The sequence below is a fragment of the Ostrea edulis genome, chromosome 2 (assembly GCF_947568905.1).
Source record: "Ostrea edulis chromosome 2, xbOstEdul1.1, whole genome shotgun sequence".
Lineage (NCBI taxonomy): Eukaryota > Metazoa > Mollusca > Bivalvia > Ostreida > Ostreidae > Ostrea > Ostrea edulis.
Genome location: NC_079165.1, coordinates 87,927,792 through 87,947,808, shown reverse-complemented (window position 1 = coordinate 87,947,808; position 20,017 = coordinate 87,927,792). Strand labels below are relative to the sequence as shown.

The 20,017-nt window shown below is 35.7% G+C and overlaps 1 protein-coding gene across 2 annotated transcripts; it reads left to right on the top strand.

Moving 5' to 3' along the window:
* The first annotated feature begins 232 nt into the window (after positions 1-232).
* LOC125681420 (NF-kappa-B inhibitor zeta-like) lies at positions 233-16,854 on the top strand. 2 transcript variants are annotated; one of them, XM_048921501.2, is made up of 8 exons: positions 233-454; positions 10,611-12,710; positions 12,823-12,922; positions 13,596-13,710; positions 13,844-13,933; positions 14,474-14,612; positions 14,728-14,852; positions 15,138-16,854. In XM_048921501.2, exons 1-8 carry the CDS (start codon positions 376-378, stop codon positions 15,393-15,395), a joined length of 3,006 nt encoding a protein of 1,001 aa, XP_048777458.2. In that variant the 5' UTR covers positions 233-375; the 3' UTR covers positions 15,396-16,854. The 2 variants fall into 2 exon arrangements, with proteins under 2 accessions (XP_048777458.2, XP_048777459.2); XM_048921502.2 differs by lacking the exon at positions 233-454 and adding an exon at positions 9,672-9,852.
* The last annotated feature ends 3,163 nt before the right edge of the window (positions 16,855-20,017 follow it).

Here is a 20,017-nt window from a genome sequence, read left to right as displayed (position 1 = left end):
TAGAACTTACTATCAATAATGTCTATCTTTACAAATGTATTATTTTTGTATAAGATTCGATGCTACTCGGATTTTGAACAGTTGGAAATTAGATGCATAACAGAAGAAATATTTCGAATTATCAGAGTTTGATAAATTTGTGGATCCGCTCACTTGTCGTTTTCAGGGAAGCATTTTAATTGGTTGATACTAATCTGACGTTGAAGGACGAGATGGGTTTCATGGAGGGGAATTCCCTTGTGATGTCACATTCTGCCTGACCAATTAAATTATCTTCCGGATGTGTATGTCTTGCAGAGGAAAGAAGGGAAACACGGAGAAAACGATATCAAAACTATTTTCAATTTTGGAATTATTAAGCAATCTTGAACCAAAATGAAGGATCCTCAAGTTGATCCGAAAAGTCTTCAGAGTCTGCGGGCTCTCCCGGTGAGCGATAGCAAGTTTTCAGAAGGTAAACCTCTTTTTTTAGTGATCGGCCGATGTTTTTATTGTTGTTTTTTGTTTGTTTTGTTTTTTATTGATGATACGTTGAACCTTGTCGCAGTTTCAATTTTGAAGAAGTCGTATTTTTACTAAAGGTAGGCCGAATTTGATAAAAGAAACAGTGGATTCTTTCTGAGAGTTCATTGACCAAGTTAGCAATATGGAAGGACAGGTAGCCTGGCCTGGGGCCAGTGGGGGTTAGGCACAGTGCCCTGTGGTGGCTGTCATGCAGTCATAAGATGATCAAGTGATATTGAATAAACCTTTTGCTTATTATCCATACTTTCTGAAGATATGAAATAATGATGCCAGTACACTAGGTTACAACTGTCTTATTTCTCCTTCATAACGCATATATTTACTCATGACTGCAAAATATTTAGTAAAAAAAAATAATTTTTATGCCCGTTTCATTTTTTCCCCCCCTATTTACTGCAGAAAGTTTTTTTTTTGTATGTCAGTTAAGTTTTCCTTTGATAGCCTCAGATAGTTTGATGACATGTTCTTTAGGAAGTCTATAAACAAAACAATGTTGAATTCATTAGCATAAACCTGTCATGATATAATGTATTAACATATGATTGTTGAAACAAGTAGACTTGCGGTAAGAGAGATTTCAAAATGAAAATGAATTACGTATAATATATGGAAATAATGATATTAATTACCTGATATCATGATTGTGCCAGCGCTAGAAAACTTTGTGACGTAAGTAACAGTCTTTTTGTGAGAAATTGAGTCACTATACAGCACAGGACCTATAGGCTTTGAATTTAATGAAACAACCAAATAATTGGAATACTGAGCTATGGAGAACAAATTGGCAAGAGATGGTTCCCTTTTTCCAAAAGGTAATTTATTAAAAAGAGTAATAGTAAGCATTAGGGTTGTGTTGTTTGGAACCAGTTCTTATTTGCAGCTGGGCCCATGTAAAATGGCTGCTTTTGATTTGACTTTAGCTGGACCCATACAAATCTTGCAAATCCCTTTATACACATAGGTTCATGTACATTTGGCTCTGTCAGTTTAGTTCCCTTCAACTGGGTTCACAGAAATCTTACTGCATTTGACATCCTTCTGTGGGGTAAATCTACACAATACATAACAGCCTCTGCCTCCAAATAGCTAGCTACATGTAGGTCCTTGCTTGCCTCCATTTTAATAGCTAGCTAGGTCTGGGTAAATATGACTGCCATTGTCTTCATTTAGCTAGCTAGGTCTGGGTAAAATTGGCTGCCCTTGCCTCTATTTAGCTAGCTAGGTCCACATAAATATGGCTGCCTTTGCCTCTATTTAGAAAGCTAGGTCTGGGTAAATATGGCTGCCTTTGCCTCCATTTACCTAGCTAGGTCCATGTAAAAATGACTGCACTGCAGCCTTTGCCTTCATTTTGCTAACTAGCAAACATATGACTGCCTTTGCCCCCCCCCCCCCCCCCCCCCCCCCCCCCCCCCATGTGTCCCATGTATGTGTAGCATATTGGCAATTGATAAGACACAGTGAATGCTATTGTCATATTAATGATGAGTCAAAGTTCATGCATGCGCTTATGCCATCAAGCATTCACATGATATACCTGCATATTTATTTACATGTATAGTACCTAGCTGGCATTCGTGTTTCCTTTGTCGTTTAGCCATTTTTAAAATGATACATGCCGATCCGTGATCTTGTGTGCTCAGTATTTCTTTGGCACGACATTATAAGAAATACACTGTCCAATAATGATAATTTGTACATCAACTTCAAGTACTTGTAAATAAACATCTGTAACTTAATTCCCAGTCATTTTAATACACAATTTAAGGAAATGCAGTAGAAAATTTTTATTTATAGTAAATAAACACACCAGTAAAGAGATTAAAACAGTTGAAATCACCACTTGAAATGTATAGACATTATGCATATCACTTCACTTGATTCAAGCATTGGAGAATGCCGATTTGTTTTGTTTTTATCCTAAAATCAAAGTGTCTGTTTTCATGCCAGTCTTAAAATCCGCATAATTTTGTATCCTGCAAGGACAAAAAGGAAATTGTCAATCCATATCTTTGGCTCCCTCCAGCTGTGTCCCTGTGAATAAGATAGCATTGGTTCCATTCAGCTGGGTCCCTGTGAATAAGATATAGCATTGGTTCCATTCAGCTGGGTCCGAGAGAAAATTTTAATAATGGTACTCAGTCTTCAGATTATGCTGGGCACGTTTGTATGATTTAAAAGAAACAGTGTAAACAGTGTAAACGGTCATCACATTAAAAGAAACAGTGTAAACGGTCATCACATTAAAAGAAACAGTGTAAACGGTCATCACATTAAAAGAAACAGTGTAAACGGTCATCACATTAAAAGAAACAGTGTAAACGGTCATCACATTAAAAGAAACAGTGTAAACGGTCATCACATTAAAAGAAACAGTGTAAACGGTCATCACATTAAAAGAAACAGTGTAAACGGTCATCGCATTTTCTTTTGGCAGTGATAAATCGTCCTGCACTGTCCGCTGGTATGGATCCAATGGATTATCTACTGTTTGCATAAATAATTATTACCTGTACATCATGCACATAGACGCCCTACATGTTACAATTTACATATTAAGACATCAATTGGGGGTTTTTGAAATCAACAGACTCCCAGGATTGATATACAGCAGATTTTATGTGTTTTCTGAAATTCTCTCTTCTGAATGGCTTTGTGAAACTCACAATAAAGTGATAATGCTTGGTTTACCAAAAAGTTTACAATTTGTTTAAAATCTGCTTTCTCATTAATTACATATGAATCATTGCCAGGATGCTTTTATGTGATCTTTTCTTATAAAAATGGCATCAGACTTACATATTCAGTTGAAACTGTTAAATCTGACACTGTTCAGTTTGCATCACTGTGAATTTCAAACCAAATACACATATTTTTGTTCCCAAAATGGCCAATGGTCTGTTTTCCATATTCTTTGCACTATGCAATCCAACTAAAAATTGTTTCTCCAAAAGCATATGTTGGATTAGACAGAAAACTATCTTGTCATTTTACAAGTTTAATTGTTTTAACATTAATGAATGGTGGTGTACATGTATGTCAACATTTCTCAGGGATTTGAAATTTCATCTCTATTTCACTTGCCCTTACATTCTAGATTCTCACATTAAGGATTATGAGGAGGGGCTCATTGATGACAAAGTTAAAAAGAAGTCATATTTACTTTGCGTCAGAACCCACAGGTTTTCTCTCCGTTACACTGCATTGAATTACACCAGTGTGTGTAATGAAGAGAAAACCTGTGGGTTTTGACACTGCTTTGTTGGTGTTGTGTCTGTTGAGAACAATATGGCGTAAGCCCCTACATTTTGCCAGGCCTCAAGTAGTGATGAAGTATTTTAGTAATTCTTCTCCAGTGATATTGTGATTAGCCAAACTAATAGGGCTTTAAAAGACTACACCTTTCATTACTTGTTCTATGGGACAGGTATTAGACAAATAGTTCACCTAAGGACAAGAAATGATTCATGCCGTATGATGGAGGGTTCCCTTTGACAGTTAGCTGCACTATCACAGATTGTCCTCTATGCTTCCTTTCCTTGTTACTGTTGAAGGACAGCTTGTTGACATCAATTCCAGCATTAGGCATGCATAATTTGGCTTTATTAATTATGTTAATGTTTCCCTGATGCATTAGCATAATTCAAGATTGTGTGAGTGATTTTATTAAAAAAAATTCTTGAAAAGCACCTGTTGTGTGACCATGCAATGTAGGAATGGAAATAATTTCTACCCATTTTATAATATATAATGGAATTTGGGATAGTTTACACTTTATAAACCACTTTGTTTTAAAAAAAAAAAAACACCCTGTAAACTGTCCCAACTTACTTTATTTAAGTAATGAATGTTCCATTTTTGAAAATATGAAAATCATGAACTGCATGTAGAGCGATACGCTGGATACTTCATGAACCAATCGCGTGCTTCATGAAAAGTATGCCAGAGTGAAGTGTCGCAGTTCATATCCTCATGTATTTTCAAAAATGAAATTCATTTCTTATATTTTCATTCTGCTTTCTTTTTGTCAGAATTCCCAGCCATTAAAGTAGAGATACTATATCAACATTCATATATGTGCATTGGAAATGGCTATCATTACAATTTGTAACAATATCAAAAATGCTGGAAATGTAAATGCATGTGTGCAATGTGTATGTGTGTGGAGAATATTGAACATGAAAGCACATTTTTAAACTCTTGGGGACAATATTAAGATTGAAAATTCCAGGATTTTTTACTCAAGGAAACTTTTTTTTGACGAGAAATATTGCACTCAAAATATCTACCAGAGACAACAGAGCGCATTATTAAGTACATTTGAAGTAATGTTTAAATCTTGATATGGTTTTGTAAAGTTTTCAGGTTTTCTTTTTATTCCCACTGACCAGCCCTAATTTTCTTTTAAAATTTTATAAACAACAAAATAAAAATTTATGACCTAAATATTGAACTAGCAAAGGACTATATCACTGGCAAAAGAATTGTATAAAACAAGAAGTAATGACTTTCATATCCTACAATTTAATTTAATGTAATTTGACAAATAATTATGATATGATGGGGAGCATTAATATTGCCGTAACAGCAAACTCAGTTTATTTGATGTTGATAAGGTAAAATGAACCAATTAAATTGCATTTCACAAGCAAAATTCACTGATTCTAGTGTGTAACAGCAATTTGCTCTGATGGCACATTTTCTGCACCTATGTTAATAACTTAATGTGAGTATAGATAAACACTTCTCACAGTTCAGACTTCTGTGCAGCACCAGTATATATTGTATGTTGTAATCCAAGGTCAAAGTGTAAATGCTAATTGTGAAGGATTGATCCATTGTTTGGAGTCCTTGTTACAATTTGAGTGATGTTTTTTCTCCAGGCCTCTCTAGTTTACCCCTTGTTTTTAGTTAGTGGAATGCGGTTTTAGTTTAAAATAATATTTTATTCAATAGATAATTGAATAGGATCATAGGCAACAGTAATGATAAACATAAGGAAGTAAATTATGTTACTACTGTTGATTGTTAAGAGAAAGAAAGATAATCCAGCTCACTGAATAATTAAGTAATAGGGAATAATTGTGGAGATGTTGTGTTGTTTTTGTGTGTGGAATAATTGTGGAGATGTTGTGTTGTTTGTGTGTGGAGTGATTGTGGAGATGTTGTGTTGTTTGTGTGTGAAATGATTGTGGAGATGTTGTATTGTTTGTCTGTGAAATGATTGTGGAGATGTTGTGTTGTTTGTGTGTGGAGTGATTGTGGAGATGTTGTGTTGTTTGTGTGTGGAATGATTGTGGAGATGTTGTGTTGTTTGTGTGTGGAGTGATAGTGAAGATGTTTTCTATGTGGAATGATTGTGGAGATGTTGTGTTGTTTGTGTGTGGAGTGATAGTGAAGATGTTTTCTATGTGGAATGATTGTGGAGATGTTGTGTTGTTTTTGTCTGTGGAGTGATAGTGAAGATGCTTTCTATGTGGAATGATTGTGGAGATGTTGTATTGTTGTATTGTCTTTGGAATGATAGTGGAGAGTGTAAAATAAAGAGTTTCAAAGAAGTAGAGTTTTTTCCTAAGTAACCACTGTAAATCATTCTCTGTTGGTACAGAAATCTTTCAGTCATGCATTAGAGGCTATAGTTGTGGGAAACTGTAAATTCAGGATCCCATCACAAGAGCTAATTCCATGAAGATGCTTTCATCTGTCCACATAAAGGTAGAATACGTGTCAAAAATTTTGGTTAAACTCAAATTTAAGAGAACTTTTTACAAATGGACTGACAAGTTGCACTCTTTGGGTGTAATAATTTTAACGCAATTGAAGCCATTTGTCTTTGTCGTTAGTTCTGCTTCTATGAGCAGACGCAACACTAAAGATTTTCCAGAATTAGACGGATATAAGCTTTTGCTGAAATAGGGTGTACTTCATGGTGAAAGGAAGAAATTATATGATTTTAATATCTGGAAAGGTAACTTCACACATTATTCTTGAAGAAATACATGTGTTCATCATACTGATTTACTTAAATGTAGGTTTTATTATGGACTAACATGTAGACAGCTAGTGCTTCAGTGTTCAAATGTTGTGAATTTACTTTCTATTGGACCAAGTTTTGGCCTATTTCCATGGAAATAGTTGTTTAGTGGAAAATTAAGTCCTGGGCAGGTAAAATATTTCATGAAGTATATAACAATGATAAATCAACATGAAGTATATCATGAATAATGATAAAATCAACATTTCAAGTATTTAATAATGATAAAATCAACATGAAGTATATAATAATGGTAAATCAACATGAAGTACATATAATAATGATAAAATCAACATGAAGTATATAATAATGGTAAATCAACATGAAGTACATATAATAATGATAAAATCAACATGAAGTATATAATAATGATAAAATCAACATGAAGTATATAATAATGATAAATCAACATGAAGTATATAATAATGATAAAATCAACATGAAGTATATAATAATTATAAAATCAACATGAAGTACAATGTATATAATAATGATAAAATCAACATGAAGTACATGTGTATTTAATAATGATAAAATCAACATGAAGTATATAATAATGATAAAATCAACATGAAGTATATAATAATGATAAAATCAATATGAATGCATGCACATGTGATTTTTTGTAGAACTTACTTTAGATATTTTAAGGTGTTGAGTAACTTTAGATTCCAAATTTCATAGCATCATGCAATACATGTATATTCAGGAAGGGAAATTTTAAGAAAGAGGTCAAGAACTGAAATGTCTGACTTTTTCAGTCAGATTATGCCATCATACAGTAAAATATCTCTATCTCGAAGTCCGAGGGACCTCGAAAAAAACGTTGAGATATCCGGGGGTTCGATATATCCAAAATCGATCTTGAATATTTTTTTGAAGGAGGATATTTGATGCATAGTATGAGATTTGCATTATAAACAACAACCCCGTTGCCGTTTCTTATTGTTTAATGCAAGTTGATAAATTGATATTGTTGAATTTCAAAGACAAACATTTTGGGGTTTTTTTTGAAGTATATATAAAAATCCCATTGAAATCACAATGTGTTTCAAAATTAAGATGATCGTGCTTGTATGCTTACTTTAAGTTGACTAATGTCTAGGTTCGACTGAGATGTAGCTATTGCGTTGTAGTGAAAGAACCTATCCCGTAAGAAACAAAAAAGACGGATTAAAAAAAATCAACTTTTAAATGTTAATTAAATAAATTTTCGTGTTTTCTCTGTCCTAGTTTTAATGATGAAGCGTGTATCATGAAATGCATTATCGTTATTATGAGCATTACCTTCAAGCGCACTTCGACAATTTTGTGCGTTTATCTAACCCACATGTTAATGGTATTGAGTGTCATTCAAGTTCAAGTTCATTTTATTCACTCAAACCACATATACATTCAAAACACCATCCCTGGAATCGGGCGTGTTAGTTCATAATTGGCAGTGGACCGTCAACTCGGAAAAGGCGAGCGTGGATTAGCGGTCATTAAATATACATTGTAATTGGTGTAGCCGCTGGTGTGAATTTGTGACTTACGACGCCAGGTATGGTTAGTAGAGCGGGAAAATGACTGCATTTCGAGATAAACCAGGTGAATTTAGGGCATGGGACCTTGAAAATACTTTGACATAAGTGGGGTATTCGAGATTAACGTTTTCGAAATATCAGAAGTTTTTAAAGTCATTTATATAGGGAAAATGGCCGGGACCGGCGGTCGACTTTGACTCAAGCGGGGTATTCGAGATAAACCATATTCGAGATGCAGATATTTTACTGTAATTGATTGCATGGCTTTCAATTCAAGTCAGGTAGACACACAAGCAAGTTAAAGATCATGCAGCTGTGTGTAGGTTTTACTTGACATATTTTCATATTCCATGTGTGATTAATACCATGGTAACCACAAATGTACTAACGAGAATGTTGAATTCTGATTGTCTAGAGCTAACTGATAATATGTGCACGAAATCACCAATTTTAAATTTCCTTTAACACAGCGTTATATATTTTTATGTAACTTATTCCAAATACCAATTTGTTTTCCTTGGTGCCTGATACAAAGTAAAATTATTACAGAGTGAATAATTATTTTTTAGTTAGTATCTTTGGTTACACAAGATCAATAACTTTACATTAAGAAACAACTACATGATGCATGTAGCTTGCTCTGTCCAGAAATTCGTAAGAAAATTTGTTCCATGTATTCCAATATAACTCTTAGCTCTTAAGGGTATATTGAAATATAACCAGGGAGAAATTATTGTACACTACTAATTAAAAGTATGTGATTAGATATATTTATATTTCCAACTGTTTTTACCTTTGATATCGTTACAATATATATTTATGTACTCGTTTCCCTCAGCTGTTATGCCCTCTGGGTTCAAAATTGGAATAAACTTATATCTATAGCAATCTCCTCATGAATGCATTGCAGTTGTGAACATTGTACTTATAAATTTTCATAGGTATGTATAGTATGTCTATATTAACAGCTGTGAATTCTGACAGAAATGAAAGTAGAATGTATATATATATATATATATATATATATATATATATGTATGTAAAATAAATTTGATTTTAGAAAATACATGACAATATATGAACTGCAACACAGTGTTTTACTTCACACAATCACTGGGGGCCGATGTCCTAAGATGACATGAAGAGTCAGTATACACTGAGCCGGCCTCATTAGCTTTACTCTACATGCTTTACAGTAGTTCTATATATAGTTTTGTGTGTATTATCAGGTTTATTACTGACGAACGCTATCTGATTGGTTGTTTAATGACAGAGTAACTTCATTTTACTGTACACGCGACCTTGGCTTAGCTAGTGAAGCGTGATTTTTTACTTCCAAGATCTCAGCTCTCAAGGCACTTAACTATACAAAAATAAACAAATAGTGTGTTGGATTTTATAACATTTCATTTCAGGTAAGTTATATGAAGGTTATATTTAGTTTAAAGGGACTGAGTCTACTTTATTGTGTCACAGATTTCCCTGTGTGAAGTCATGAAGTTATAAATATCAAGGTGGTATATTTGCCAGAAACATGAGCTGTAGTACAATGGGAGTGTTTTGATTGGCTGGAAAATAACCAATCACAACACAGATCAGGGTTGTGATCTCTCCAGGGATATTCCTTATTATGTTCAAAGTAGTTTATTCTTGAAGGAACTAAGATGAGTTTGGAATGATATTTGTGTGGAAGAAAGATTATTAACTTCAAAATGCAACTGTGTAATGTGCCTTCAGATGCCAGTGGGTTAAGAGTATCTGATAATGGTAAGCCTGTTAAGTGTTGCTGGTTTAATTGAATGACAACTGAAAACTCATAAGTCTTCTATTTGAGAAATACTATTACTGGCTTCCTGATCAATTTTGTTGACATTTCCCATAATGTGCGGCTGTTGTGATGCATACATTATTAGTTTTGTGCATGTGGATGCGGAAAATGTTGCATTGTGTCAAAGGTAGCTGCATTTTTAATTACATTAGCCTTTTCAATCCTTTCTTGTCTAGGTCATTTATAATTTATTGTATAGAATTACCTTAAATATTTTTATCTTTATGGAAGAAAAGTGACTTCAATGTGTCATCTTCGGGTGAGGATGACAAAATACTCTGATGATAGAGCTTTTAGAATCACACCAGAAGCAAATCAGATATTATCATTGATTTTTGTTCCCTTCAATTAAATTAACAACTTACAAATATGGGGTATTCATTTAAAGTCTTAATTACTTGTTTACACATCTGATTTCAAAAATAAATTGCAGTGTAAATTTAAACACATTTCTAAGTCTGCACTGGATGACATGAGATTTAAATCTATATTTATGCTGAAATGTTGCTGATATCTGGTTACTAAGATACAATATAAATTGCCACAATACACAAGTTTCATTGATTTTCTTGGAGTTGATAGACCTGTTGATGCTTCCTATGGGGTCTTTATTTTTAATTTCATGCTGTGTGTTTATCATTGCAGATAGTATAAAAGACTTGAGATTTAAACTTCAGGTTCACTTTTATCTTTTTAGTTGCTGGACAAAACAACTTGGACAAAGGTTCAGAAAAGATAAATGATTTGTCTAAGGATGACGGTTTAAAGAAGGCACCAGTGAAGGAGGAAAAATCTGACTTGCACCAGAAAGCCATGGAAAAGGGAGAAGAAGTCAAACAAAGTCCACCAACCAAGGAAGAAGACAACATTACCGAGAAGAAGGAGGAGGCAAAAGAGGTGGACCTCAGCCGGGAGTTTGCCAAAATGACTGTAAATGGTGGTGTCAATGGCGGCCTTATTGATACACCCGACAATCTGGGTGATTCCGTTAAAGAGATTAACACAATGACCAGCAACTTATCTCTTGAAGATGGTGTTAAACTCAATGGAGAAGTCAAATCCAGAGGCCCTAGTGGTGGAGTGCCTAGAGTTCAGATGTCACAACCACATGCCTTCAAATCCAATAACCACTTCGCTTGCCAACCCAACGATGGATTTAAGGGAGGAAAACGCACAATGGATCATGATGAGTTTTCCTATCAGAAATATGGAAAGCCATACGACGATTTTTTTCCAAATTCAGGACTGAATCATGAGCTACAGAACAACATGGATATCAATGCTTTCCAGATGTCGTACTCCGTTAATAAAATGTCAGCAGGAAAATTCATGAACACGAAACATGTGCCTCAGCAAAATTATGAGAACCAGCAAGCATTCAACACTGACCAGTTCCTGGACTCCTTAGGTCAGCAGGACGCCACAGCCAGCTATGGAGGAAGTAACTTCGTCAGCGATACCATGTTTAGTGATTTTGGCCAAGATCCCATGCCAAATGGGATGTACAATCCGGGTAGAATGCCAATGATGCCTGGACCAAACAGCTGTATGAATGCCAACTTTAGCAACAATGAGCTGAACAACCAGATGAACAATACATTTTCCCCAGAACAGAGTTTTACCGAGAGACAGAATGAGAAATCAGATTACAGTGAGACTGAATCAGACATGGAGAAGAGTCCCTATTCCTTCGCCACTAACTCCCCAGCCAGTCAAATGTCGCTGAACTCACCCCCACCTTCTGTAGACAGTGGATATGGTGGATACGCAGTTCCCAGTCCTCAGTCAGATATCAAATCTCCACAGTCGCACACAGGCACCTCCCCACCTAGCTCTGCCACTAGCCCAATGCCAGTCCCCCAATGTGAGTTAGACAATACTTCAGAATACATAGACAAAAATATGGACAAGCTGCATGACGTGTTGGAAATTCTGGCTAAAGATCTGAAAAATAAAGACCCCTCAAAGCCACCGTATCCAGCACATCCACCTCCGCAAGAAAATTTTAAGACTACAGCTTCTGTGCCCAGCCCCACGTCAAAGACCTTCAGCCCACAGCAGGGTAAACCAGTGGTGTCTGCTACCAAAGGTTTCCCTCAAACTTCCATTGCAGGTTCTCAACCAAACATGGCAATGAATCTTCGGCATCAGATTCCAACACAGGCTCCACCTGTGCAGGTACAGCAGAACATGCCAAACTTGTATATGGGCTCCCAGCAACCACAGACATCTCCAATGTCCAAAGGTCAACCAGTCCGGATGCAGTCCAGTTATGTTCCACAGCCCCAACAAGTTAATACTAACTGCCTCTCTCCCACCACCCCCACCAGTAATCAGGTCATCATCCTGCCCCCTAACACCATGAGTCAGTCCATTCTGAGCCCCACCCCAGGTATTGTTAATGGCCATGGAATGGTCAGTCACACCAACCCAGGGATCGTTCACTCCACTCCCGGGCTGGTTCCCAGTCCAGGTATTATGAAGCCAGCAGTTACCACCAATCAGCCAATCACCACAAACTCATTTGTCATCGTTAACAATGCTAATGGTGGATCTCCCATCACTTCTATGCCAGTTCCCATTCCTGCTGGGGGAACCAGTCAACAGCCAAACACGATCATCATTGTGGCACCACAGCAGCCAATACCCGCTCCAAAACAAGAGAAAGTCAAGCTACGAGAGATTCGACCCAAGATCCCTGGCAATGACAAAGCTGGACAAGCCAATGGGGTTAGACCTACAGGAAAAATTCAGGCTAAGCCCCAACCAAATCCTCAGATGAACATGCAGAGAAGAGGTAACATTGATATATTTCAAATTTAGTAGTGGTATAGAAAAAGAAATGGACTGTTGCATAGAGAGTGAACTTGAATTTATGTTTTATTGATTTTTATCATTTTTCTTTTCAGCAATGGAGCAAAAGAAACAAAATTTGATCAATGTTGCCAGACGAATGGTGGCAGAAATTTCCAGGGAGCAACTTCCATTCCAAGACGACGAGGGTGACACGTAAGTTATATTCCTCTCCCTTATCTCCACCATAAAAAATAATCACTGAGTTATGATTGACATAGAGAAGAAAGAAAATAAAAATTCAATAACGTTTCACAGCTTGCCTCTACAAGATTCCATTTAATGGAACTTGGAATGACGTATTGGATGTGAGACCATTCCCCGTGGATTTGTACGGGCCATTTTTTGAGGAGTTAATTGAAAAGTCTTGACAACAGTTTAGTTGTTTTATAAGTTACGCTGTGAGTTTATTGATCAGTCAGTGAAAAGATAATTACAGAATGATGTGCACGTTTTCAGGATATTTTGTAAAACTTCACAACTTAATGAAGGCAGATTTATATGCCTTCTTTAGTAGATTGTTTGTTCAGACAGACTTATCATCCGTATATTGATTTTTATTGGATCCAGCAAAGAATTGTAAAACTCTTGTTTTTATTGCCGCCTATTTTGATCCATCCACTGTAACACAGCAATGTGAAAATTTACCCACAAGACAGGGACTCTGCAGACAGAAAACTGTCTCTTTATGAGTCATTTAATTTGATAAAATTAAAGGACAATAGGTTGTTGAATTTCATTTAGAGCAATTATTGTCTAATAAGATTTGACAGGAGATATTTATGTAGATTGCATTTTATTTGTAGTAAAGTTGTTTGTCTGTCTGCAGGTATCTCCATGTAGCTGTATGTAAAACGGACCCCAATATGGTGTTGGCTCTGCTGGAGCGACTCATGCGTGAAAATTTGTCTCAGATGATCGATGTTGAGAATAAACACAGACAGGTAGAAATTAAATTGAATGAAAAATTTGTGTTCTAAAATATTCAAATTTTAATAAAAATACATCTTTTATTTTAAGAAATCAATTTTTTTTTTTGTAAAATTGAAATTCAAGAAGTATTTGGTTCTTTTTCAGACTCCTTTGTATTTGGCAGTGGTTGCCAATCAGCCCCAGATGGTGACCATGTTTGTCCAGAGAAATGCCAACCCCAACAGCATGGCTCAGGTCAGTTGTCTTACTGATTGGTCAGTTGCCTATTCGTTGGTCTGCCCTATTAGTCAGTTGTCTGACCCATTGATTAATTGTCTGTCTCACTGGTCTGTTGTCTGTTCATAGTATAAAACATTGTAAACTTTAAGATGGTACATTTCTTAGATCCTAAAAATCAGGTACATTAAGCTTATCTTTCTGTAATATTATTTTAAGAATACAACTTGATATTTGAATTTCATTTCTAATTATACTCATGGAATTTTCATAGATGCAATGAATTAAAGAAAATGTCTCTCATGAAATATGAACCCCTAACTTTATTTTCCATGTTTTTAATTTCCTATAGTTAGCCAATGATTTCATATTATTGTCATGGATAAGATACATGTATATGTAAAAAGGCCAGCATAGAAAATTTCTGGAAAAAGTTGAAATTTAATGATAAAAACAAGCGATTCTCATGTAAGACTTATCGGACATTGCTAAAGGATGTACATCATTTATTCGTGGTTTTTAATTATATTTATAACTTTGACGATTCCTCCTTTACAGGTCGTATCACAAGATGGAAAGTCCATGGAGGTCAAGGCCCCAATTCATGTGGCATCGTCCAATGGAGTGGAGTTTTTAAACACCTTAAACGAGCTGCTGAAATCTCAGGACTTATCCCTAAACATTGCAAACTCAGAAGGTGAGTTGGGGAGGTCGTACTCTACTGTTATTCTGGTAATTGGTTGGGTTTTTTTTAAATCTCAAAATGTTTTAAAATCATACACGTACGACTAATGTTCATTTTTTTTATTTAGGTCACACTGCCTTGCATTGTGGTATTTTAGCCCACGGCCGTCCTCAGAGAAATGGGCCTGGTTACATTAACAGTCTGCCCATTATTGAGGCGTTGATCAAAGCTGGTGCTGATCCTAACTCACAAGTGAGTGGTTCAATCAATAAGCAATGTTTGGTAACTGATGTTTTTCCGCAATATGATACTTGATGTGTAGGTTACCTCGCTTGATTTCTTTGACTGCAAAATGTAAAAAAAAAAAAAAAAAAAAAAAAAAAAAAAAAAAAAATTAAAAAAAATGAGTGGAACTACTTTTGGGGGGGGGGGGGATTTTTTCATATTGATAATTCTTTGGAAATGAAATAAATTAATTTTGAAAAGTGTTGTTTCATGCTAGCAATTTTTTTGGACCAGAATTTGCTGCTTTTTCAGGATAAAAAGAGTGGTAAGACTCCGCTGATGTACGCTATTGAAAAGAAGGACTACAACCTTGTGGAATCAGTGCTCCGATTGTTTGAACCCTCCAAGCTCAAAAACATAGTCAAGTCTGCCACGTTTGATGGTAGTTCATGCATTAAAATTGCTGAAGGACTGAAAAATGACTATCAGCCAGATATGTGGAAAAAACTGTGGAGCTTGCTAAACAGTGCTTATAATGGCCAGATTCCTGCCAGTCTGCAAGCATTCTGAGTCGATGAGGACTGCCCTCACAAAGCAGCTTAAAGCAAAGATCTTGCAATTTTCATATTCATTTGTGTAAATAGACACGACTCATTACTGATGTGTAAGTTATTTGTTGTTCATTCTGTACATACTGTGATCTCAGTCTCATTCGTTTGTTTTATATTCCACATCGGGATGGAATTGAACTGGTGCATTCTCATTGATAATTGTTCAGACATGTTTGTGCAGAGCTGGTCTTTTGTTAAACATTTTGAGTAGTTGTTTTGATTAATTTGTTGTCGGATGTTTATTTCAGTGCTTGTACATTCCACAGATTTGTATTGTAAATCATAAAAAGGAGAATTTTTTTTTGGGGGGGGGTGTTTGTTTTTTTAATATACATTCTACAATACAAGAACATATTTTTTATTACATGTACCTTGGAATTAATTTCATTAAAAACAAATGAAATAAGTACTAGCATTTTAACATTCTGCACAATCAATAATGATCCACGTCCTGTCAAGGAAAAAAAAAAGGAAAAAAACCATCCACTGACTGAATGTAATGATTTGATTGGATATCTGTAGGTATGACCTCATAATAATTATTACTACCCCTGAGAAGCTGTAAGAGAGTGCTTACTAAAAGTACTGTAGTAGAAGATAAATAATTGCTACATTTCTTAAAAATTGTGGAGAAACAACACCCTCAGGTTTGAGTTTTCTCTTGACTTCGTGAATTTTTTTCTTCAATCGTAGCAGAGTAATTATTTCTTAACAATATGTAGTTGGATACCATGACAGTCTGATAACAGACACAATTTCTGTAGTCATTATTTTCGAGATCTACTTGAAATAGGGAAATAATGACTGCTCCTTTGCTTTGTAGATACATGCATATTTGTGTGTCAACATTTCATCATTGCTTATTTTTATGTCTTATAATTTTGTCCAGATTTTTTAATGCTCTGATGGAATTAGAACAAAGTCATATATATATATATTGTTCAGTTGTTAAAATGCTCTTAAAACTTTATATTTGATGCTGCATAAAGTGCTACGTGGTCTGATATTGATAACAGAACTAAGTGCTTTGGATAAGGCCAAAGGTGAAAGTTCAGAGGGAATTCCCATGTGGCCTTGACCTTTGTTTTATAGATTTGCTTGTTTGTTGTTATATGGGTCCTGTTACAGATATATGATTATATATTTACTTATTTTTAAAGAGATAACTTCTTTATATTTATATTGTGATTTTACCAAAGTTTCTCCGATGCTACTGTTCTCTCTTGTACTCTGTAATTATAAAGAAATTGTTCCTCTAATTGCAATTTGATGAGCAAGTAGACACAATTGTAACAAATTTATCAATCTATAGATTTTTTACTGAAACAAAATATGAAAAGAAAACTTGGCATTGCACAGAATGGTTTTGACATTTGTAAATGAGGCAGCAGCATGAAATAAAAAAACCCTGAAACTGAGTTCATTGTTACTTTCCTGGAGCCAGAGCAAATATGAGACAGAAATAGGAATGTTGTTCTACAGGGTGTTCAGCCCTCTAGATCAGGAATAGACTATGCATTTCCTGCACTTGACAAACATTGGGAAAATTTGAAGTATATCGATTTACATCCATCAGATTACTAGCTGAAATGAATCTCCTTCACCCAATGTTGAGAAAATATGATGGTGGTGTTACTTGCATATTTATATTTAATCTGATACAAGAAATCTGCATGCTCTTTCACAGGGAAGTTCTCGTATTTCAGGAGAGCAATATGATATATCCATTATGAAAGAAAAAGTGAGCTAGCCCACATGATATATCCATTATGAAAGAAAAAGTGAGCAAGCCCACATACCCCACAATCATGACAATGCTACATATGATTAATGGCATTTCCACATATAATGAATGACAATGCTACACAATGAATGGGTTTGCTTTGTGTAAAATACAACAAATTCTTCTGTCTCTGCTATATTAAAAAATTAATAATTTGTTATAACAGATCATTAATTTGTTATAACAAACTTAAAAAAAGATACTGCTGCAGCCCTAATATGCTTCCCTAACATTCACATGTATGTGAATAAATCCAACATTCAATTCAATCAATTAGATTGTCTGGTAGTTGTAGTTTTCATGTGATCCAATGCACTTCTCAATAGTCATTTATGTGTGGTCAGAATCTACTACAGCCAAACTGAGATCAATGGGTTTGTGTGAGTGACAAGTGGAGACGGATGTTTATGTTAGTGGTGAGTGGTCTCTACAAGCGTCAATCCTCATTGATTTATACAACTTCTACCACATGAGGTGAAGTCCCTGTTTCACCCAAGAATCATGCAAATGTGGATATCGAGTAAATTTCAAAATGAAGTAATATCGATAACTGGTAAAACAGAAATCTTATGATATTTTTTTCCCCTACTGGTTCTTCTAGCGTCCCCTCCCCCTTTTTTAAATACTAAATACAGTAAAACACAATTATAGCAAACGACCAGGGCCAGTGGAAAACAGTTCGTAATGACTAAACTTCATTGTACAGTACAACACAGTTATAGTGAACCTTCAAGGTTAGCGGAAAACAGTTCGTAATGACCAAACTTCATATCCGATGAATGAAAAATTGAGCAAGCTCACATACTTATTTGACAATGCCTCGCATAATGAATGTAGTATGCTATGCATTACTGCAAGAATAGGACAGAGGGTCTCGAAATTCTAAGATCAAAGGTGGCGAAACTCTCAGAAAAATTATTGAATCAGGATTTTTTGGGAAGCATGCACATTGACACAGTGTGTCCTTATTAACTACAAAGTTTCACGAAATTCTGTTGAGCGGTCTCAGAGGAGTTTAATTGCGCAGACAAGAAAGGGACTGACTGATGGAATGACAGACTGATGGACGGGTCAAATACATTATACCCTCCGCAAATTCGTTACATTGGGTATGATTAATATATACGAGGGCTGTTCGATATGTAATGTGTATTGTACGATATCTCAAAGGCATTCAAAAGGCGGTTTGAAATACATAATTTCAATCTCTGAATCCATTTCTGAAATGCGTTACAGTACGCTGATTTAGGTAGACCTAAGAGGAACTGACTGGTGGCTGAGCTATGGGCTTGTCGGGACTTGTAACGACGACCAGATAAGAACTTTTAAGTTTTGGATTGATTGATTTTTCAGTTATCTGATGGCGCCCAGTTTTAATTGGTGGAAGAGCAGTCCGATTAAAACCAGCCCCTCCTCCTTACACAGTATAAGGAGGAGGGGGTGGTTTTAATCAGACTGGTGGAAGACAGAACCCAGATACAATGTACCTGGGTAGAGACCACCGACCTTCCGAAAGTAAACTAGGAAACTTTCTCACTTACCGGCGTGAGCAGGATTCGAACCCACGCCGACAGAGGTAAGAGGCTGTGTGATTTTGAGCGCGATGCTCTAACCACTCGGCACCTTTAAGTCTTGGAAAAAGTCGCATGGGGCTAGATCTGGAGAGTATGGTGGGTGTGGCAAGACGGTAACCTTCTCAGACTTCAAAAATTGCTTCACAAGCTCAGATGTACGTGATGGAGCATTATCATGAAGTAGACGAAAATACCTAAATCCTGACACAGGGCGTCGTTTATATTTCTTGAGCTTTTTTAGTATAACATCTCGGCAATACCGACCTGTAACACTTTTGCCCTTCAGCACAGGAATTTGTATGGCTATACCATCACATGAGAAGAATATGCAATAAAGAACCTTTGTGCTTATGGTTCTTTTGGCAACTACAGGTATTCTACCATGTTTAGTTTGCCATATTTTCTTTCAAAATTTTCTTACTGGTTCGAAATAGTGAACCCATATTTCGTCACCAGTAACAATTTATGTTTGCAAATTGTCTTTGATTGAATTTGGGAAACATTTTGAGCAATTGCTTAGCGGTTTGTAATCGTACCCGTTTTTGGTCATCTGTCAATATATGGCAGCATCCACCTCGGCAGAAATCTTTCGTACTTTAAAAATACGCTTCAAAATGAAATGCACCCGCGATAGCGATATGCCAACAGCTTTGGCAACATCACGAATCGTGTATCTGACATCACTTTCAATTATTTCCCCAACTTTTGCCTTGCCTGTTACAGTCACAGTCGGCCAGATTTTGCTGCATCTTTGACAGACTCTATGCCAGTCAGAAATTTCTTTCTCCACCTACGAACTGTCTCATAAGATACCTTATCAAACCCATAAACTTCCCCCAATTCAGTAAAAATCTGCATTACTGAATGACCAAGTTTTGTGCGAACTTTTATATAAGCTCCAATTTCTTCAATATTCTTGACCCGTTTCCCAACCATTTTTTCAACAGTGGTCAACGACTGGCTCTACTGAAATGACTATAAGTTTAAAACTATGTGGAGCTGAAGGCTCGTGTTTATACCGTTGGAAAGGTATTGAATAGAGCTATTAAAGAGTATCATCATCCACAAAATCGTGCAAAGCTTTACCGCGGTGTGGGACAATACACATTATATATCGAACAGCCCTCGTATATTATCATATATGTATGTACATGTATTTTAAATTCCACTTGCACTTTTCATTTTGTCATCTACTACTTCAAGACACAAGACCACAATTTACAA

Coding starts and splice junctions, on each gene's coding strand:
- LOC125681420 (XM_048921501.2), top strand. CDS start 376: ATGAAGGATCCTCAAGTTGATCCGAAAAGTCTTCAGAGTCTGCGGGCT. Junction 455..10,610: donor CGATAGCAAGTTTTCAGAAG/GTAAACCTCTTT, acceptor TTATCTTTTTAG/TTGCTGGACAAAACAACTTG. Junction 13,711..13,843: donor TTGAGAATAAACACAGACAG/GTAGAAATTAAA, acceptor GTTCTTTTTCAG/ACTCCTTTGTATTTGGCAGT.